Source organism: Nycticebus coucang, chromosome 14, assembly GCF_027406575.1.
Source record: "Nycticebus coucang isolate mNycCou1 chromosome 14, mNycCou1.pri, whole genome shotgun sequence".
Lineage (NCBI taxonomy): Eukaryota > Metazoa > Chordata > Mammalia > Primates > Lorisidae > Nycticebus > Nycticebus coucang.
Genome location: NC_069793.1, coordinates 58,527,785 through 58,550,882, shown reverse-complemented (window position 1 = coordinate 58,550,882; position 23,098 = coordinate 58,527,785). Strand labels below are relative to the sequence as shown.

General features: G+C 36.9%; 1 protein-coding gene across 1 annotated transcript in view; it reads left to right on the top strand.

The window, feature by feature from the left end:
* The window catches only part of NLRP14 (NLR family pyrin domain containing 14), a 28,345-nt gene extending 5,910 nt beyond the window's left edge, over positions 1 to 22,435 (top strand). Inside the window, exons 4-11 of the mRNA XM_053562889.1 lie at positions 1,585 to 1,755; positions 3,674 to 3,844; positions 7,975 to 8,145; positions 8,584 to 8,754; positions 11,672 to 11,842; positions 14,040 to 14,210; positions 21,432 to 21,602; positions 22,300 to 22,435. Coding sequence (XP_053418864.1) covers positions 1,585 to 1,755; positions 3,674 to 3,844; positions 7,975 to 8,145; positions 8,584 to 8,754; positions 11,672 to 11,842; positions 14,040 to 14,210; positions 21,432 to 21,602; positions 22,300 to 22,435 — 1,333 coding nt within the window. The remainder of the gene's footprint in view (positions 1 to 1,584; positions 1,756 to 3,673; positions 3,845 to 7,974; positions 8,146 to 8,583; positions 8,755 to 11,671; positions 11,843 to 14,039; positions 14,211 to 21,431; positions 21,603 to 22,299) is intronic.
* Positions 22,436 to 23,098: the final 663 nt, after the last annotated feature.

Sequence of the window (23,098 nt, the reverse complement as noted above, 5' to 3'; positions counted from 1 at the left end):
TGAGGTACCAAGAAGGCATACTGAGGTCACACATCTGATAAATCCTTCGTTTGCTAGCTTTACCAGGCTGTCTTATTTGCCATTGCATATGACTGAAGAAATATTCCTCTCTTATAAGCACACACATTTCATTTTTCTCTGAACTATGGGAGTAGAAATTATGGGCAGGGATTCTACCCTGATTGGGGTGTGTGAATAATTGTTAGTCATTTTTCTTAATTCTGACTTGGGCATTCTATTTTAAAAAGATGTGCTTGAATCCAGGGCATTAGAATGTCTTTCACGCCTAAGATAATAGTAAATGTTGGAAAGGTATTCTGGCCACTAGATTGCCTGCTAGATTCCCTCATCTTTGTTGTAGAGTAAAACGCTAGAGTTGGCATTGCTGCTAAAATTAAAAAAGAGTCTGAGAACTCAGTGTGCTAGAAGAGACAGTGACTTCAGTCTCTTCTACCATATAAGTACATTGTAAACTTTACAAGGGCAAGATCTCTGTCTTGTTTATCATTTTGTCTACAAAGTACTTGCATGTTGAACAATTTCTCATTCACACAAATTTAAGACCTCCAGTGATTGCAGCTCACTCTGCAGTGTCACTCATTCCAAGGTAAGGTATGGAAACTAGTATTGAGTAGCTATTATATATAAGGTAACACACTAGACTTTCATGTATTTTAATACATATAGATATTGTTAGGAACGCTTACAACATGAGACAGTTGCTAAACATTTTTTATAGATTGCTTCACTGAATCTGCACAGTATTTCTAAAGAATGGATACTGTTACCTTCATTTTTCAAGATGATGATGCTGATGAGGCTCAGGTTAGTTAGTAAATTTGTCAAAATCACCTACTATGGTTAGTGGCACAGCTGAGCTGTGACATTGGCTGCTCCACTGTAGAGCTTATGCTTATAATCAGTAGGCTATCCTTAGGTGTATCTCTATTACTCATTATTTATTTATAATGAGTCTATTAATGATATACCTAATAATTAAATCATCCAGTATTTTGAAGCTTACCAAGTGCTTTTGTGTCCCTATTAAAATTGACCATTAAGTCTGCAAAGTCTGTGAAGGGAGATGAAGTTTCCATTTTATGTATGAAAAAAACGTAGGAGCTCATAGAATTGATTTGACTTGCTTAATATAACATAGTTAGTAAGTGGTAGAGCTGGGGCTCAAGCTTGTGGTTTTTACTTTATAACACATTATATGTAATGCCTACCCACTAACCTTAAGCTTATTTTTTATGTTTGGTCACATAGTGTTTTTCTTCTTGATATCGGCTCTTCAAGTATTTGGAGTCGCCTCTCTTGTCCCTTGGGAATCTCTTCCTCCAAAGTGAAGCCTCTTTAGTTTTTATTTTCTGTGGGTTGAGGGTGTGAGTAGGAGGTTAGGGAGCTATTGGACAAATAAAGCATCTGGAGAGCCTCGAGGAAGACTACTTGGTAGACTGTGTCCATGGTAGAGCTGCGCTGGATGGTCTTAACAGAGTAACTTACTTTTACCTTATACCATCTTCTCATGGTTGCCTGGGCTGAAATACATTCACTAGTCTTTTCTTTTTTTAAATGATTTAGGCAAAATGATGTTGATCACATTACTCAATGCTGGCAAGAGCTCTGTTCTGTGCTTCATACAAATGAACACTTGAGAGAATTGGAGCTGTGTCATAGCAACCTTGATAAATTAGCAATGAAGATCTTTAATCAAGAACTAAGGCACCCAAAGTGTAAACTAGAAAAACTGAGGTAAGTCAGGCTTGAGAATATTGAATGGAATTATTCAAGCTTCTTTCTTTGTCTCACCTTCCCAAATTTTATTTTATTATAATTTGATTTTGGATACTCATCACTTTTTAACATTTGCTTATTTATATGACTCTTACTCTTGTCTATCAGCTCTCCTAAGAGGTAGAATGGATCCTACTTTCCTTTGCATTTTTTTGCCTATCAATGAGCGCAAGGTCCATTTGGTACTTAGAAGTAGTACAGTAGAACCTCCATAGTTGACCACCTCCTCACGTTGACCTTATTTTCATAGGTACATGTGGTGCATGTCCAGTCTATCAGTACAGAAGGCCTAGTTCCCTATGTTTGTTGACCACCTCTGTATGTTGACCAGTGTGTTATAGTCCTTTGGGTGGTCAACTTAACAGATGTTCTACTGTATATACTTAATGCTGACCAAATGATAGATCTTTGTTTCCATTAGCACTTAAAATAGATGTTCTTTAGTGGGGTCAGGCCTCCCACCAAATCTTTTCCCCAGAATCTGTGTGTTTTAGTGACTAAAGTAGGTCTGGTCTTACATAGAGAGATAGAAAGGCAATTGAATGTGTGTTATGGTTAAGCGGTTCCTAGAAGTCTTTTTTTCACCCATCTCTAAACTTCTCCTCTATGTAGCCCTGTTACTGAATGTCACTAATCCAACTGACAATATTCAATGCCTTCTTTGGAGGCATATGGCTTCCTCTTTCAGAATATAAGGGCCCCTTGCAGGATAACACCATGATGACTATTCTTAGTCTTTGCTCCCTTTATGTAGTTCCTTTTCCCTAACAAGCAAGATTGTGCTTTTGTGTATATTTACTGAGTACCTTAGGTATTTTTACTAGATGAGGATGATTATTGCACAATGGGTAAAATCTTCATTTTCTTGTATGTGCTTGGCTAGGAGCACAGGGAGTAAGGATGGGGACTGGGGATGGGTAGAAAGGAGGGGGTGGTTGCATTACAAAGGGAGATTTTGAACAGTTAATGAGCCCTGTACACATAGTCATTGGGGGCTAGCAGAGGCACTATAGAAGAATCAGAAGTATCTAACATTGAGTTAGGAGATAGAAAATAGGAAAGAAAATTGGCAAGATTTATCCTACTTAATATTTTGTTTTGGCTACCTCTTTTTATTTAACAGAGTCCACAGGTGATGGCATATTTTGCAATAATGTGTTTTGCTCTTGATGCACATCTAATAATTGATTATTTAAAGGATGTAAATTATTAATTGTTCCTACATATGTGGAATGGCTCTGATAATTTTTAAAAGGTGTAAACAGTGACACTCAGAGATGAGGCCACAGAGGAGATGTTCAGGCCAGGTTTATTGAAAGGGGAGGGTGTCCCACCTGGGCAGTGCAAAGGTGGTGGGTGGGGCTGGGGGGGTGGGTAGGCACATTTGACAGGTTGCTTGTCAGGTTGGGGTCTTTTGGCTGGTACTTCTGGGAGTAGGGCTAGCTAGATCCTTTGTGCCTTTGTTTAAAAGGAGAGAAGGAGGACGGGGAGGAGGAAAGGGTTTGTGTGGGGCTACATTAAGCCCCCCAACAATTTTGGGGAGTTACACCTGGGATGAAGAGATAAGAGGCTCCTTTTCTGCCTTTCCTTATATTCACCTTCTTTTCCTTTAATGAAAAAAAAAAAAGTTTAGAATGCCAGTCTTCGGGATATAAATGGAAGTGGAAATTGTAAGCCTATTGTTTTTCTAAATAATATCTTAAAAATCAGATTTATGATTTGACCCGGAATCTGAGAAATCCAGAGTAAGATAAGAGATGAGGATAGAATAAAAGAATATTCATATCATATGCAAGTATTAGATTAGAAAAGAAAGAGATTCTATGATCATGGACAAGGATGATTTTGTAATCCCTCCTGTATTTTTCTTCCAAAGGTTGAGTTTTGTCACTTTCCCTGTAAGTGCTTGTCGGGGTATCTCTAGTTCTTTGAGTCATAACCAGAATCTAATGCATCTTGACCTGAAAGGGAATGATATAGGGGATAATGGAGTCAAGTTATTATGTGAAGCTTTGAAACATCCAGAATGTAAACTACAGAAACTGAGGTAAGTCTTTAGTTTTTTTTTTTATGAAAATTTAGACTTTTTTCTGTCAATATAGACTCTAACAGCCTGATCTTACTGTTCACAGGGCTCACCTGAATCTACTTTTGTTGTATGGAATAGCAAGGATCAGTAGAATCAGGCTGATTACCTTCTGGGAGGACTTTTCACTCCTCCCGTCCCCCTACTGAAGAGTTCTCATTGTATAGTTCTGAGCCTTCATCTCTTCAATCTAGGGGAAAAAAGGAGAGAAGACCAAGAATTTATAAACATTTAACACTTTTCATGTTTAAGCATTGGAATATATTCACTGCATCTTTAAACTCTTGTAGAAAAGAAGGCACAAACGCTAACTAGGAACAATGCTAAGACAGGCTCAGTTTTACTTGATTTATGATAGAGAGTTCCTCTTAATTTATAATTGCAGCTCAGTGACCAGGCCCGAGAGTTGACAAAGAACAGAGTGGCAATTGTCAACTGTCAAGGCACTTGCATGCTATCACACACTAATGATCTTAGTGGTGACTGGCTGATTTTTCTTCCTCTATGAATATGAGGGGATTACAATCATTCACATTGTGTATCAGATTTTTTTTTTGGCCATGGCCAGGTTTGAACCTGCCACCTCCAGTATATGGGGCCAGTGCCCTACTCCTGTGAGCCACAGGCACCACCCTGTGTATCAGGTTTTAAGAAAGATCTTACAGTCCAATGAAAGGCAATTAAATCTTTTGCTTACAAAACTAAAACAAAATAAATCATTACAATAAATTTTACCTTAGAAGTGTTTGTAATTCCTGAGCTCAGTTTCCAGGTGAGTGATACATAAAGGGCCAGGGTAGGTCTGTATTTATGGGGAGTCAATTATACTCCATGTGTAGGAAAAATGACTGAAATATGAAATAAGACCTTGTTTGAGTTTTTAAATTAGTTTTTATAAGATGGAATTAAATTTACTTATAGACTGTCTGGAAAGTTGGATAATTCTTGGACGTGGGTTGAGTTCAGTTGTCAGTAGGCCATGTCAGAGTTAGAGGTTTTCTCAGATGGGAAGTAGTTTTAATTAATTATGAGGAATTTTCTGTAACCCATCTTATCTGGAACCCAGGTTAGAAGTATGTTACTGGTTCCTGTGTCTAAAAATAACACATTAGTAGCAAAAAGTTGTTAAGTGGAGGAAAAGTTGTTTTCTAATAATGGGAGCTGTGGATCTAAGACAGCCTTGGCACTTGACAGTTCAGCAGGACTTGGTATCTTACCAACAGATCTCCCTCCGTTTCAGTTGAGGTTCAAGTAATGTTTTACACTGATAAGCCTGATATAGGCCCAGTTACCAGGCTTTCAAGAAGGAAACCATCTATGCAGGATTCCTTGCACCAGTGAATAAAAGAGGTAGTTGGGCCAAGTCCTCAGAAGGATGTAAATGTACGCTATATGGTAATCTGTCGCCTCTGCTTTGCTGTCTCACATTAAGAGATCAGTTTGGAGCTACAGTGCCCAGATTTTAGTTTCCCTTTTGAATGAATCACTGTTGATTGATATCATATATTAATGTAAATAAGACCCTCAAACTCCAGAAAAACAGGAAACAGAATTATATTTTTTTTATTACTTTATGCATGTAAGAGGAGGGTGCCAATGATCCTTTTTCTGTTGTGAGGAAATCTTTTCAATATATATAAAATTTAGGAATTCAGAAATATCAATTTGAATATTACAAGAGTGGCATATCATCAAATAATTGATAAAATATCACAATAGTAAAGGGTTGTTTACACAAGATATAGCAACAACTTCTAAAGTCTAGGTATCTTGTAAGATTTCCTAAAATAAATAAATAAATAGGGTGGCACCTGTGGCTCAAGGAGTAGGGCACCGGCCCCATATACCAGGGGTGGTGGGTTCAAGCCCAGCCCCAGCCAAAACTGCAATAAATAAATAGATAAATAAGATTCCCTTACTATCATAAAACGCAATTAAAAAAATCATTGTTATAAAATATTTTATAACTTGTAATGCTATCTACTTTTCTTTGTAGTTGCAAGGGAAAAAGGGGACTTTTTAAAAAAAGTGACACCGAGGTTTCATTCATCAAGAGTTAGGAGGTCCCATAGCTGAAATTCTATTAGCACTAAGAAAAAAATAAAGAAATTTTAAGAAACTAAAACTTGTAATGGAAAGGATAAAACCAAAATAGATTATAAACAAATGGACTACTGATCATGTAATATTGATTATATCTACAATTAAAATCACTTTTAAATGTTTTCAGTACCATTTCTGTTTTTCCTCTATAGGTGAAATATATTTTCTTTCATATTTGTTTACAGGTGTGTCCAGAAATTTGCAAACAATGTTGCCTCTCTTTATTTATTTATTTTTTGTAAGACAGAGTCTCACTTAGTCAGCCTTGGTAGGAGTGCTGTAGCCTCATAGCTTTTGCAGCAACATCAAACTCTTGGGCTCAAGAGGTCCTCTTGCCTCAGCCTCCCAAGTAGCTGGGACTACAGGTGCCTGCCACAACACCCACCTGTTCGTTTTTATTTGTTTGTTTATTTTTTAGAGATGGGGTCTCTCTCTCGCTCAGGCTGTCTGGAACTCCTGAGCTCAGGCAATCTACCCACCTTGGCCTCCCAGAATGGTAGAATTACAGGTGTGAGCCATTGTGCCTGGTAATGTTGCCTGTTTATAACGTAATTGGTGGTTATTTATTACCCTTCAGATTTTCCTCCAAAACATATGCTTAAATTATGAAATTCAAAAAGATTTAGACATTTAAAATATCTTTATTTAAGGGAATACATTTGGCATACTCCGTTATATAATTTCCAGTATATTAACTTAACCTGGGATTATAGGAAATAGATTTTTTTTTTTTCTTTTTGAGACAGTCTTATTGTGTTGCCCAGGCTAGAGTGCCATGGCATCAGCCAACCTCACAGTGCCCTCAAAGTCCTGGGTTCAAGTGATCCTCCTGTCACAGTCTACTTAGTAGTTGGAACTACAGACATCCCACAATACCTGGATAGAAATGAGGTCTCCCTTTGCTTAGCTGGTCTCCAACTCCTGAGCTCAATTAATCCACCTATTCACCCTCTGAGAGAGCTGAGATTACAGGTGTGAGCCACTACACCCAGCCTTCTCAAAATATTTTGAAGAGATCTGTGTGCACCTTTTCTTCTTCTCTTTCTCTTTTACTTATTATTGGAAACCATTTTTTTTTGTGGGGGGGAGACAGAGTCTCACTTTGTAGCACTCTATAGAGTGCTATAATGTCACAGCTCACAGTAACCTCAAGCTCTTGGGCTTAGGTGATTCTCTTGCCTCAGCCTCCTGAATAGCTGGGACTATAGGCACCCGCCACAACGGCCCGGCGATTTTTTTGCTGTTGTTGCAGTGTGGCCAGGGCCAGGTTTGAACCCACCACCCCTGGTATATGGGGCCACATCCTACTCACTGAGCCATAGGTGCCACCCCAGGAAACTATTTTCTTTATAATTTATTTCTGTTTTCATTCTTAAGGACTATTCCTCAGAAAACATGGGTTGGCTCTCATGAATAAATTAACTCATCAGTTATACAGTTTTGTTTTGTTTTGAGACCAAGTTTCACTTTGTCACCCTTGGTAGAGTGCTGTGGCATCATAGCTCACACCAACCTCAAACTCTTGGGCTAAAGCAATTCTCTTGCCTCAGAGAATTGAACTTGTGAGCTAAGGCAATCCATCCACCTGGGCCTCCTGGAGTGCTAGGACTATAGGCCTGAGCCATTGCACCCGGCAGTGACACAGTTTTTGCTTCTGACTTCCTGTCCATCTCTGTTCTGTTTCAGAAGTCAGAGTGTACAAGGGTACAGCCATTCTTCAATCTATCTTATTCTAGTTGTTAGAGAAAACTCTCAGATTAAAAAATATTATCAAAGAGAATTGGGGAGGTGAGGATGGGTGAAACAAGCTCTCTTCCCCTACCCTTTTAACTCTATTAGAGCCTTATGCTTTGTTAAATAACTCTCATTCTATGTAGAGAAGCTGGATTTTTCAGGTAAAGTACTCCAAAACTTCTGGCTGGATGAGTTTTGGTTGTACCTCTTCTGTGAGGAAATGGTCATTTCTGTTTTTTTGTATTGTTTTCCAGGTTAGAATCCTGTAACCTCACTGAAGTTTGTTGTCTAGATATATTTAATGCTGTCATCAGAAGCCAGAACCTGGTATTTCTGAATCTGTCAACTAATAATCTACTGGATGATGGAGTGAAACTGTTGTGTGAGGCCTTAAGATATCCAAAGTGTTACCTAGAGAGACTGTCGTGAGTCTGTTTTGTTTTCTGTAGAGTCTTTTTTTCCCCTTGATTCTGTATAGATTAATTATGATCAGATGGGGAAACTGCTTGGGTTATGATAGTAACTAGCTCAGTTATCAACCCTGGGTGATCTTTACCTGCACCCCACTTTCCATCCTCTACCTCCCTGCCTTTTACACTTAGCTTTTAAACCCTTCCTTTCTTTCTGATTGACCCTGTGTTTTGTTCTTTTCTGGATATCTCCTCTCTCCTTTCATGTTTTTTTTTTTTTTTTTCATTAATCCCTATATACAACTATGGTGGAATTCATAAGTAAATTTGTTGAGGTTGCTTCTATAGCTGAAGGATAGGTTGTTACCCATCAACTAATTTCCTCATGAAGGAGAAGAAAAGCATGAACTTGGGAAATTGACAGATGTCTTCTCATTTGTGTTCCTCCTTCAGCTTAGAAAGCTGTGGCCTCACAGAAGCTGTTTGTGAGGATCTTTCTTTGGCTCTCATCAGTAATAAAAGGCTGACACATTTATGCATGGCCAACAATGCCTTGGGAGACAGTGGAATAAAGTTTATAAGTGATGTCTTGCAAAATCCGTGTTGTATTCTACAGAGCCTTGTGTAAGTGTCTACTGTTTTCATCCTTCCAATATAATATCCATTTTGAAATATAAAATGGGAAATTATGAATCTATTCTATGCCTTGCATTTTCCCGTTATGCTAAATGATAACTAAGAAGATAATGATATTAATAATCGACAATAACAATTGTTAATAATTGTGTCCTTACTCTATATCAGATCCTGTGTTAAATTTATTTAATCTGCACAAAAGTCCCTGATCGTATCAAATTGGTTACCTGCTTTCTAGATGCCTCACTGTACAGGTGAGGAATGTGAGGTTGAGGAAGGTAATGCAACTTTCTACTTCCTAAAGCAAGAAAATGATGAATTCACAGCTAAAATCTACCACTTATCTAGCCCCGTAGTCTGGGCTTGGAATAGAAATATAACATTCCATATTATGGCTGATCACAGTGAGATTATTTGGTCCATTTTTGTTAGATAATTTCCTAGGCATGGAATTAATGAGCCAAAGGTTTTATTTTATCAAATATGGTTAAATTGTCTTTTAGATATATTGTTTATATTCCCCACAGTAGTTGAGGGGCCTACATTGTAATACCCTTACTAGGTATCCACAGGTTTTTTTGATCCATATTAATTAGATAATTAAAAAATAACTTCTGGCTCGGACCCTGTGGCTCAAGTGGCTAAGGCGCCAGCCACATGCACCTGAGCTGGCAGGTTCGAATCCAGCCTGGGCCTGCCAAACAACAATGACGGCAGCAACCAAAAAATAGCCAGGTGTTGTGGCGGGTGCCTGTAGTCCCAGCTACTTGGGAGGCGGAGGCAGGAGAATCGCTTGAGCTCCAATCGCTTGAGGATTTGGAGGTTGCTGTGAGCTGTGATGCCACAGCACTCTACCCAGGGCGATAGCTTGAGGCTCTGTCTCAAAAAAAATAAATAAATAACTTCTAAGGTAATTTGATGTTGAGCATCTTTTCAAATGTTTTCTGCCTTTTACATTCGGGAATTGCCTCTTTACAGGCTCAATTTTCTTTTGATATATTTTGATATATTTGATATATTCTGATATATATACATATTACGGTTATTAATATATTATGTTAAATAATTTTCCTAGAATGTTACTTTACTTCTAACTTTCTTTATGGTTATTTTTAGGATATAGAGGTTTAAGATTTTTGTGAAGTCAAATTCTGCTTTATGACTTGTAAAGTTTTGTCATAATTGGAAATACCTTTTTGAAAAAACTCCACTAATTTTCTAAGATATGGTTTAATTTTAACATTTACATGTTTAATTACTACAAATTTATTCCCAATTTGCCATTTACATGTTATTCAAAAATTTATTTTGTTACAAGGTTGAAACTTATTTCCCCCAGTATAAGATTTGTTGTACAAAAATCATAAAGGGTATAATATGTCTTCTCCTTACTGTTTGAAAATGCCACTTTTATTATGTACAAAATGTATTTATTTTATTATAATTTCTCCTGCTCTCCATCTGCCTGCTTTTTATGCTTTTGCAACAGGATACTATATTTATATGCAATATAAAGAGGCTAATATTTGCCTTATATATTTAATATTAAGAAAAATTCTTAGGCACAGACAAATTAAGTCACGAAACACTAAGTGGTAAGGCTAGAATTCACCCCCAAATTCCTCTGGCTCCAAAAGGCTAATCTCTCTTAACTAAGCAAGCCCACCTTGCCTCATGATGTCCCCATAAACAACAGAAAGAGGGAGGAAAGGGGAACGGAGGGAAGGCTACCAATCCTTGAGCACCAGGGAGACCTACAAAAGGTCAAGATTCCAGCCTTTAAGAACTGCTGCCAACCAAAATAGCTGTAAATGTTCCTGCCCATGTAGGTTCGTTATTGTGTTGGCATCAGAACGAGCTGGACATTCTAATGTTCTGGGCAAGAAGAAGCTCTCTCCTTCAGACATGCACTTTCTTTTTTTTTTTGAGACAGCCTCAAGCTGTCGCCCCAGGTAGAGTGCTGTGGCATCCCAGCTCACAACAACCTCCAACTCCTGGGCTCATGCGATTCTTCTGCCTCCACCTCCCAAGTAGCTGGGACTACAGGTGCTTGCCACAACGCCTGGCTATTTTTTTGGTTGCAGCCATCATTGTTGTTTGGCAGGCCAGGGCTGGATTCGGACCCGTCAGCTCAGGTGTATGTGGCTGGCGCCTTAGCCACTTGAGCCACAGGTGCAGAGGCATGCACTTTCTTTTTTTTCCTTTTTTTTTGAGAGAGAGAGTCTCACTCTGTCACCCTGGGTAGAGTGCTGTGGCGTCATAACTCACAGCAAATTCTTGGACTCAGGTGATCCCCCTGTGGCTGGGACTACAGGCACCCACCACAACACTCAGTTTTTTCAATTTTTAGTAGAGACAGGGTCTTGCTTTTTGTTCAGACTGGTCTTGAACTTCTGAGCTCAGGTGATCCACCCACCTCAGCCTCCCAGAGTGCTAGGATTACAGCTGTGATCTACTGCACCCTGCCTAGACCACACGCTTTCTAATAAAGTAATTAGATTATTACTTTCTTTTTTTTTTTTTTTAAAAAAAACAAAAAAAAAGAAAAATTCTAAAGAATATGAATCCACTGGTAGCCCAATTGGATGTAAGTCTTAGTTTACTGTAGTTTCTCCTATTCTCCATCTGCCTGCTTTTTATGCTTTTGCAACAGGATACTGTATATATATGCAATATAAAGAGGCTAATATATTAAGAAAAATTCTGAAGAATATGAATCCACTGGTAGCCCAATTGGATGTAAGCCTTAGTTCTCAAGTGAAACAGGCTGGCAGTGAGGGTGCTTTCATCTGAGCTGGGGTGTTGGCAGGAAAAGTTTCATTCTAACATGAAACTTTTTCAAAGATACCAATCTCCAGGAAGTAGAGTAATGATTCCAACTTTCCTCACATTGTCCTTCCTACAGGCTGAGGCATTGCCATTTCACTTTGCTTAGCAGTGAGTATCTCTCAACATGTCTGCTACACAACAAGAGCCTGACACATCTGGATCTTGGATCAAACCAGCTACAAGATGATGGAGCAAAGCTTCTGTGTGATGCCTTTCGGCATCCAAGCTGTAATCTTCGGGACTTGGAGTAGGTTTTCTGTGACTTTTGTGTAGTTTCAATTACAGCGTGTCTGTGAATGGAGATTAGGAAAGGAAGTCTGGGAACTGGGTAACTATTAGAGAAAAGAATATACAGCTGATTTTCTCTCTCTCATTCAGCCAGAGACAAACTGGGGAAGACTGCTCATCAGTTTTTTAAAATAATTACCAGAGTAATTATAGCTAGCTCCCCTCAGGTAAGGAGGACCAGGGGCATCAGGCTGAGCAGTAGCTGTTTTATTTTTTCCTTGGTTGTGCCCTAGTGAATCTACAGTGTATCCTCCACTTGATATCCATGAAGCTGAAATTGCTGTACAAGTTTTTCTTTCAGTTTTATATTTAAACTCAGATTTATAATTAGGCAGAATTTCAAAAAAAATTGAGAAAGGAATTTAAAAAAAATATTCTGTAGTCCATTTTCGAACACCATCCATTTTTAGTAATATTCTGTCCTCTGTTAGTCTGTGAGCAAGTATACAAACATATACATAGTATATGTGTATGTAATTGTGATTATTGTATACACATGACTTTGGAGTTCCCTTTTCATTTGATAGTATTTCAGAAGCAGTTTTAAATACTTATTTTAAAATCATCTTTTTGATTATTTCATTAATGAAATATTATTGTGGCTAGAGTGAAGCCAGATAGAGGTGTCACTTAGCAATCTCATTTCACTTTCCCATTAAAACCTCCTGTGGGACTAGTAGCTTGGGTGAGTCATTAAAAGTCTAACTCCATCACAGTTTTTTAGAACTCTAAATTCAAGCTTCTTTGTATACCCAGAAGTGTTTGCCTTGACTGGACTGACTCCTAATAACTAAACTTTTGAATGAATTTAAAATTAATTGTGATGTCTATAAACACTAAGGTGCTTGAACTCTAAGGTCAAATAAGCACCTGTGCTTGCTTTAATAAAGTGTACATGATATGGGTTATATGTGATTCTCTGAAATTTCCTTATCATTTTTCAAATGGAAGGCAAATTTTTACCTAATGGACATTATCATTCAATACAGTGCTTTCATTCAACTACAGAGATAATTTCTAGGTAACTTATTCTCAAAGTCTGCACTCAGCCTACCTTCTTTCTTTAGCATTAGTATAAACACATGGACAAATTTGTACTTTCTTAGTTACCATCATAGCCTCTCTTCAGGCCAAGCCAATACTCTCAACCAATATTTGCAACAAATATGTGCTAGAAGCCGAGGGGACTAAAGGTCATGAAGGTGATGCTGTCCTCCTCAAGTAACACACAATGCTGATGACAGGAAAATAAATACAAAGACAACTGTAATACATTCCATATGTTACAAGGATGTGGCGAAAGTGCTAAAAAGGAAGGGGTGGGACTTCACAGTGGTAGCAACGTTACTTTATGCTTGAAAGATGAAGAGGATTTTGTTTTGTGGGGATATCCTAGGCATACGGAAAGGAGAGAGAGAATAGAAGGCAAATAACAACAGATGTGGTGTAAGTGGAGAAAAATGGGGAGAAAAATGGACATGCATGGTGAGAGAGTAAGGTGGGACAAAGTATGTAAATAGAAAGCTTGAGGTCAGGTAGTTATGGCATTTGAAAGCCATAGAACCTGGAAGAAATATCTTCATATGTGGTTTGCTTTTTTCTTCTTTGGAGGTGACATTTTGAGATAGATTGGTGGAAAACTTTTTATTTTGGAAATATATTAAAAACTAAAAGTAATATAAGTACCGTGCGCTAAGGAGGGAGGGGGGTGGGGTCTTGGTGTGAGCCACACCTTTTGGGGGAAAGACACGATTGTAAAAGGGACTTTACCTAACAAATTCAATCAGTAACCTGGTTTCTTGTACCCCCAATGAATCCTTAACAATACAATAAATAAATAAATAAATAAACTAAAAGTCTAGAGATCTATGGGTTCTTTAAGAAAGCAGGTTCCCATTTTTTAAATATTGGTAAAAATAATGTTCATACCCTTGATTTTTAAAAGCTTTGTTGATAACAACCTGTTTCTTCTGCTCATTAAGAAATCCCATCTGGAAACATTCAACTATCTCATTTGCATCCTGGATTGTATGTAGAAAAGAATCAAAAAAGAGGTTCAGATACTTGAGCATTCTAAGAAGAAACTAATTAATAGTTTCTATAATTAATAGCTCACAACTGGAAGATTCACATCTCCTCTGTTTAATTTCTTGCAGATTGATGGGCTGTGTTCTCACTAGTGCATGTTGTCTGGATCTGGCTTCTGTTGTTTTGAGCAACCGAAACCTGTGGAGCCTGGACCTTGGGAAAAATGATTTGCAGGATGATGGGGTGAAAATTCTGTGTGATGCTTTGAGACATCCAGACTGTAACATTCAGAGGCTTGGGTGAGTTTGGTTTCTTGTTAGGAAATGACACCTATTTGGCTGGTATAGCTAGAAGAAATTTAGTACATGTGCATGGTGAGAGGATGAAACATAAATGGGGCTAAGAAGTTAAGTTACTCTGAGAAATAAGAATGTAAATTTCAAACATATGGATCAATGTATTGTGTGTTCTTCAGTATAGAAGCCATATCTCTCATTTCTTTGTATTCTTCTTAGTGCCTTGGGTAGATTGTATTAAGTAAATGATCCCTCACTGGGGGCCTTCATGCTCTGTCACCCTTCAGATACTCTATTTGTCCTTGAATTAATTTTTTAATTGAAGATTTTACTAATCGTCTTACATCTGTAAAATACTATGTGTTTCATTTTACAAGAGCTTATAATCTAATAAATGTTTTTACTACATGGGTAGCTTTTTATAATGCCTTAGTTAGGGCTATTAAGTGTGCCTATCACACACATAGTATTCATTGTACCCGTTAGGTAGGGTTTTGTTTTGGTTTGGTTTGGTTTGTTTTTTTTGCAGTTTTTGGCCAGGGCTGGGTTTGAACCCACCACCTCCAGCATATGGGGCCAGTGCCCTACTCCTTTGAGCCACAGGCGCTGCCTGCGTTAGGTAGGTTTTTACCCCTCCCATATTTCCTTCTCCCCTTTCTTGATTTCCATCAATTTTTACTTCTTTTTGTGCCCATGTGTGCCCATCAATTAGTTCCCAATTATTAGAGAATACTTGTGTTGTTTATCCATTCTTGAGATACTTCACTTAGGATAATGGTCCCAGTTCTACCCAATGCTGCAAAAAACATGAATTCATTTCTTTTAACAGGTGAGTAAGTGCTCACTGGTCTCTGTGTGTGATTGTGTGCATGTGTGTGCGTGCACACGTGTATATATATCACATTTTGTTAATCCGCTTATGAATTGATGGACACTTGAGTTGATTCTATATCTTTGCAGTTGTGAATTGTGGTGCAGTAAACATTGGAAAGAAAAAATGATTTCTTTGGGGAGGGGGTTGGGGGTAATTGCTACCCCATAGTGGGATTGCTGGATCAAACTTTTAGTTCTTTGAGAAATCTCCATACCGTCTTCCAGAGAGGTTGTACTAATTTGCCGTCCTACCTACAGTGCATAAGCATCCGTTCTCTCTGCATCCATGCCAATATCTATTGTTGTTTTTGAACTTTTTAATAAAAATCATTCTGCCAGGGTACAGGTGAAATCTCATTGTGGTTTTAGTTTGCATTTCTCTGATAACTAGTTCCCATTGAGCATTTTTTCTTTTTTTTTTTTTTCCATTTGTATATCTTCTTTTGAAAATCTTCTGTTCATGCTTTTTGCTCACTTCTTAATGCGGTTGTTTCTTTCTTGCTGATTTGTTTGAGTTCTTTTTTTTTTTTTGCATATTCTAGATATTAGCCCTTTATTGGAAGCAGTTTGCTAATATTTTCCCCATTTTGTAGCTTGTAGATTTGCTGTGGTGATTATAAAGACGCTTTTTAATTTAATCAAGTCTCATTTATTTGTTGTTGTTGTTGCTGTAATTACCTTTGGCGTTTTAGTCAGAAATTCTTTGCCTAGGCTGATATCTAGAAGAGTTTTCCCTATATTGTAGAATTTTTATGATTTCTTGCCTTACATTTAAGTATTTTATCCATCTTGAATTAATTTTTTTAAGTGGTAAGAGATAAGGATCCTGTTTCATTCTTCTGCCCATGGCTATCCAGTTTTCCCAGCACCATTTATTAAATAGGGCTTCTTTTCTCCAGTGCACGTTGTTGTCTGCCTTGTCGAAGATTAGTTGGCTGTAGGTAAAAAGATGGTTTTATGTCTGGGTTCTCTGTTCTGTCCCAATGTTCAATGTCTCTATCTTTATTTAATCTTGAACTGATACTGGCTAGTGCATTCTCACTTATACAACATGAATCATTGACCTCTGGGTCAAGAACTGTGCTCTACATGTGGGAAGCCAGGACATGATAATCTGTCTTATACTAAAGGAATTTTAAAATTTCCCAGAGAAATCTATTCTGACTCTTCCAAGAAAATGCTGCTTTTCCTATTGACTGTTTACATATCCTTATCAGAACAATGATGAAGTTGTAACTGTTGTATCTAAGATTTAATTTTATCCTGCCTATAGCCTTATAATAAGTTAGCCTATTGCTGTTTCATGGATTCAGCCAAAAACTACAAGACTCCTATCAGAGACAAAGGACTTTATTACTTATAGCAAGTACACAAACATTAATAATATTTGTATCAGTTCCTTTTGTCCCCCAAGTCTCACAGGGCTGACGTGGGTTGAGATGGGTGTCTACACATGCAATGTGCTGTGCCCAAGAAGAGCAACATGTATGAGGGACCCACCCTCAAACTATTTACTTATAGCATGCAATAAGTAAGCTCACTCTTTGTCCTGGAGGGAGACGTTACTTCATTCCTCAAGGTTGCTCATTGCAAACACAACCCTAGGAAATGGCCCGTGTAAAGTGTTGTCAGGGCTTTGCATTGTTGCTAGCAAAACGTGTAGGAGAGAGAAATTCATATGGAAGAATGTGTCCCAATATCCACCCCTCATTTCCACACAGTAGTGTTTTGTCATCTGGTGAATTGTCACATGGGTATGTCACTGTATTGACCACTCTGATTAATCTGACCAGCAGAGGTTATGACCAAATCTATTCAGTTAATCTCATATACCATTTAATTAAGTTCAATATCAACAAGACTTTAAGCACAGGACAGGGTCAAGTTGTAGTATTGATTTCAACCATGCCTCAGAGTCCTAGACTCAGCCAACTGAGTAGTCTCATGGAAAGATGAACAGTTCTTTGATCCATTAGAAATCCACACAAGGAAGTCTAGAATGCTGATTGCTGGTATCACTGGCAATGAGGGGCAAAAGATTGTATAGTGGTCCAAAAGCAACCTTCATGCCCAATAAAGAGGCATTTAGTGATCCACTGTTCCCCATATGCAAACATAGAACCCAAAGGAGCACAGGTCACTCTAATTTGAGATTTGTTATTATTTGATTTGGGTCACCATTATACTAGTCTGGTTAAGCAGCTGGATAGTCTCACTGGTAGTCGCGGCTGCCTTGTTCACCATACACGGTACAACTCCAGACTGTTCTGGCATCAGAGAAGCCTATGAATTTGTTTCAATCATATTGGAAGAAGATTATGCTGCTAGTTGTATTTGTCCACATAGGATAGGATCCACATTTGGAGGTTGGTGTCATCAGGCACAGCAGAATAGTTCATGACCTGCTGTGTCCACATGAGATTTTCTGTTTTCATAGCATTTGGACAGATACTACAAACCAGGCAGTGGGTCTGATTGCCAGATAAGAGTCTTGTAGTTTTTGCTTAACTCACATGGACCATATAATTAATTTGCCAGGCTACAGTGTTGGATCTAGGGGGAGAAAGAGAGCATTAATTGATCTCCCCACTCTCTGTACCATCCAGGTTCTAAGCTGTTCCTTCTCCAATATTGTTGCTGCTCTTCCGCCATACCCGTGGTACTGGTGTGCTCTATCCCAGTAGCTGTAATTCACCTATTTTCTAGTCATTCCCCACTTGCACCCAGACCTTTGGTCCAGAAGGATCCAATGGAAGGGAGACAAACACACCTTTATAATATTTACAGTAAACCATTATATTTCACACATCATATTTCTTATTGTAATATATTGTCTCCTAAATGTCAAAGGAAAATTATGAAGCTTTGGGATCTTTAATCTACCTTTCAAAAGCATGGTTGAAGGTAAAGTCCAATTTACTATTTTCCTTCTATAGATAATCATTTTTTCCCAGCAAAATTCATTGAAGTTTCTCCTTTCTGTTTGGCAGGGGTGGTTACCTTTGTCATAAAATCATATTTTCATTGGTGCATCTATTACTGTGTTTTCTGTTCTTTTTCTGTTTGTAATTTCCAGTCTCAACAATGTACTATCTTAATTAACAGAGCTCTGTGATAGTTCCCAATACCCATTAGACCAAGTCTTCTCCTCATCTTGAAGAAAGTTTAGGTTCTTCATCCCTTTTGCATTGCCAAATAAATCGAAAATAGAAGCTTATCAAGTTATCCATACATGCACATGCACTCCCTACCAACCTCCCATTCATTCCATTTTAAATGGAATTGCATTGATTATCATTTAATGACTCTACTGATATACCAGAATGATGTATCTCCCTGTTTAGGCCTATCAGTAAAACTTAGTAATTTTTCTTTGAGCATTCCTGTATTTTGTTGTCATTCAACTTTGTTCAGAGTCCTTGTTATATGTATATATTTCATTGCTGTTGTAAATGGTTATTTTTTAATTATTGTTTTACTATGTTTATTCCTTATACATAGAAACACAGTTGTTTTTTGCATATTGATTTTATATCCAGTAGCTTGCCACATTCTCTTCTTGATTTAATTGTTACTTCATAGATGCTTTTGGATTTTCTAGGTATACAATTATGTAATTTGGGAATAATACAGTGTAGTAATTTTTTCCTTCTCTCTCTATATATATATACATTGCAGGATGGAATCAATGTAATAAAGGGAATTTAAATTTATAAATTCCCTATATATATGTATATATATACACACACACATATATACACACATACATATATATACATATACACACATACATACACATATATATTTTCATTGCCGTAGTAAATGTTAATGTATGGGGATTAACATTTACTACGGCATTAACATAAGCAAAATTTCAGTTCACCTATCTATCAATTTAAGGAAATTCCTTTCCACACTTAGTTTGCTAGGAGTTTTTTCTTTTTCTTTTTAATTCATGAATAGATGTTAAGCTTAAGAAATTTGCTAAATGGGATAAATCATATTGATTTATGTATTATGTCAACCTTGCATTTTTGGGCTAAAACAAATTTAGTCATGGTATCTCTTATAAACTTTGTGTGATTTATTTTGTTAATATATGATGATTTAAGCATTTTTGTTTGTAATGGAGATTAGGTTATAATTTCTTTGCCCTCAATCAAAATTACAGTATTTTTAAAAAATGAGTTTAGGCATGTTCTTTGTTTGTTTGTTTGTTTGTTTTTACAGTTTCCTGGGAGAATTTTTATAAGACCGATATTATTTCTTTCTTAAATTTTGTAAAAATTTCAGGTGAAACTATCTATTCTGGAATTTCCTTTTTTAGACTTCTAATTCAATTTTTGAAATAGTTATACATTATTTGGGTTTTCTTTCTTATTGAATACTTTTTGGCAAGTAATATTGATTTTATCCATTTCATCTAAATTTTAAAACATATTGGCAAGTATGTAATAATTTGTTCTTATCTGCTTAACTTTTTATAGTGATGGCTCCTTTTTCATTCCTGATATTGGCTATTCTTGAGCCTTTTCTCATTTTTCTTTTCAAAGAATACAACTTAAGTACTCCCTATTATATGTATACATTCTATTTTAATTCTTTTTTTGTACTTTTGCTAGGTTTATTTTATCAATCTTTTTCTAAAATCTTGTGCTGGATGCTTAGATCACATGTTCCCCTTATTCTTCTCTATCACAGATACTTAAGGTTATTGTTTCCCTTCATTACATTGATTCCATCCTGCAAGTTTTAATATTAAATGCAGTGTTTTTGTTATTTATTTTGCTATTTTTTTCTTCAGTCAATTCATAATTTTAAAATGTATGCCTTAATTTTCAAACATGAGAATGTTTCCTTGCTATCTTTTATATTTAATTTCTATCATTGTGGTCACTGCACCTGACTGCAATTTTTTGCAATGTGTTGGCATTTGGTTCATGGCCCTATCTATCGTCAGTATTTGTATGTGTTCCATAGTGCACTTGAAATAAATATGAAGAATTATTGGTTGCAGTATTCCATATTAGTTAATTAAAATTGTGAATTCCATTCAAACCATCTATATCTTTACTGATTTTTTTTTTGCAATATTGATAATTTAGTTACTGTGAAAAATATATGAACATTTCCATTGTAATTCTGTGTCTTTCACTTTGTAGTTATTAGTGTTTGTTTTCTATATTTAGTGATTGTTATTAGTGACTACAAATTTAAAATGATTATGTTCCTCATGAATTCTTGATAATTATTTCTTATAATGCTTTTCCGCTAAGGTGTATTTTGTGCAATGCTTACGTATCTTGTAACATTATTAGTGGGACTATCTCTTTACTCTGTTAATATGAGTTCCACGTGGGCAGCAACTTAAATTTTGTATGCTCTGCACCCATATAGGCATTCAGTGTGCAGTGGCTAGGTAAACATAGGGTAACAAACTCAATTGGTTGGGGGAACATCAGATACAGAAGGTTGAGTTTAACATTCTTCCTCAATTCATGTATTATGTTAACACTGGCTTGTCCAAAGGCCCTTGATTGACTGGCAAGTTGATCAGTTTGGCTAATTTATCTCCATCAGCAGTTTTCCTTCCCACCTAATATCACAAAATGTCATAGAATTATGATTATTCTTGTAAAACATGCAATACTGTTTTTTGGTATAGCATTTTTATTTGCAGAAATGGTATGGTACTAGAGACCTACCATTATATTATCTGCTTTTAAAACATTCAGTACCACATTTAAAAATCTACTTATGTTGCTTTATTTTATTTTATTTTATTTTGAGACAGAGCCTCAAGCTGTCACCCTGAGTAGAGTGCTATGGCATCACAGCTCACAGCAACCTCCAACTTCTAGGCTCAAGTGATTCTCCTGCCTCCACTTCCCAAGTAGCTGGGATTATAGGCACCCACCACAATGCCTGGCTATTTTTTGGTTGCAGCCGTCATTGTCATTTGGCAGGCTGGGCTGGATTTGAACCTGCCAGCTCAGGTGTATGTGGCTCGTGCCTTAGCCACTTGAGCCACAGGCAATGAGCCTGTTGCTTTATTTTTAGTGTTCAAAGATTCAGCTACATCATGGTATTTTATAGTGTGCATATTTTATTTATTCCCTGGATTAAAATTATGAGTTTGTAAATGCATGATTTTGGAAGGAGTATATTCAGCCTAAAAATACCTTGTAATAATGAATATTATAAGTACTTACAGTCTTTGAATTTAACTGTGCTCATATTTTTTAGTTTCTGGAATTATCCTCCACTCTAAGCTCACAGATCTTTTGTGTGCTTGTTCTCTGTCTGGGATAAGGTAGGTCATTTTTTGTCTTTTGTCTCTCTCCTCTACAGGTTGGAATGCTGTGGTTTGACCTCACTGTGCTGTCAAGATCTCTCCTCTACTCTTAGCAGCAACCAAAGACTAAAGAAAATGAATCTGACACAGAATGACTTACAATGTGAAGGAATTAGGAAGTTATGTCAAGCCTTGAAATCTCCTGACTGTAAACTACAAGTTCTAGGGTAAGTCTTGATTGACTTCTCAGGGGAGTAGTCTCCTGTAATGAGGGATCTGGGGAGCCATTCATTTATGCAGGCCTTAGAATCAACGTCATAGTATATCTTTAAGTATTTATCAGGCACATATTTGTTTTTCTCTCATAGAACACTGAAATTTAAGAGAGATAATATAGTATAGTAGATGATCACTTTGGAACTAAATTACCTGAGTTTGAATTCTAGCTCTACAACTTACTAAATCTTAAATTTAGGTTATTTCCACCAATCTCTCTTTATTTTGGTTTCCTTATCTGTATAGCGGGTGAAATGATAAAATCTACCTATAGGATGATTGTGAGGATCCGAATCAATATAGGCCAAGTCCTTTAAATAGTGCTTTGGATAATAATAAGCAATGAATGCCTCAACTGGTTTTATCTTTTATCATTAGTGGTAATATTTTTCTTGGCTTTCAAAATGCTCTTGGAGGAGACGTTGATATTTTTATCTATTTCCCTGTCTATATTCCATTTTCCTTCAGTTGCTATATCTCCCTCACTGTATGTCTCTCAGTTCCTTTCCCGGCTCCCCATTCATGTTATAATATTCTCTTTCTACTTCAACACAACACTTTTTTCTTCCTCCTAAAATCCTTCACAGAGAAGGGTAAGGCTATAGAGAAACTGAGTTAAGAGAAAGAGATGTTCCCTTGTTTTCTCAGGTTGCGCAAAGAGGCATTTGATGAGGAAGCCCAGAAGCTGCTGGAAGCTGTGAGAGTTAGCAATCCACACTTAATCATTAAACCAGATTGTAATGATAATAATGAAGAAGATGCGTCCTGGTGGCGGTGTTTCTGATTTGAAGAACTTGACATTACTTAAAATAAATAAATAAATAAATAAATAAATAAAACCTCAGAAGGAATGAGAACTTGAGTTCCTAGCTTTAGGTACTCTATTCCCAGAGATACACACTTGATCTTCATTAGATACAGGTTAGTCCCTTCTCTGTAAAATGTCTGTTCAACTTCACATGGGGCTTAAATAGGCTAAAATAAAATGAAAAACATAAAGCTCTCTGAAAAGTGTAACATAATTTTAATTGGATACAGTGCTTAAAAACTCAGGTGAGAGAAATCTAAACATGAGATTGTAAGATGGCGCCAGGGAAGATCAGATAAAGTGCTTTATTTTCCTTCCCATTCCCATTGCCATGGCTTAGTTCGCAACTTTGACATCTTTGGCTCCTTTTATTGGAATGTGTCTCGTGTGTTCTTAGGACTACCAGTGTCAAGATCACTTGGATGTCTATCTTAAAACACAGATTCCTGAGCCCCACACAGATTTAGTGAATCAGAATGTGTGGGTGAGGGTCCTTAGTAACCAGCAATTTTAATAATTTCCTTGGCAAATTCTTAGATATTCTAATATTTGAGAATAATTAGTTCCAAAAGAAATAGGATTCTACTTCTACATTGAATGTTTCTGTAGCCTTTGCAAAGGAAAAGAAAGCTTTTTTGC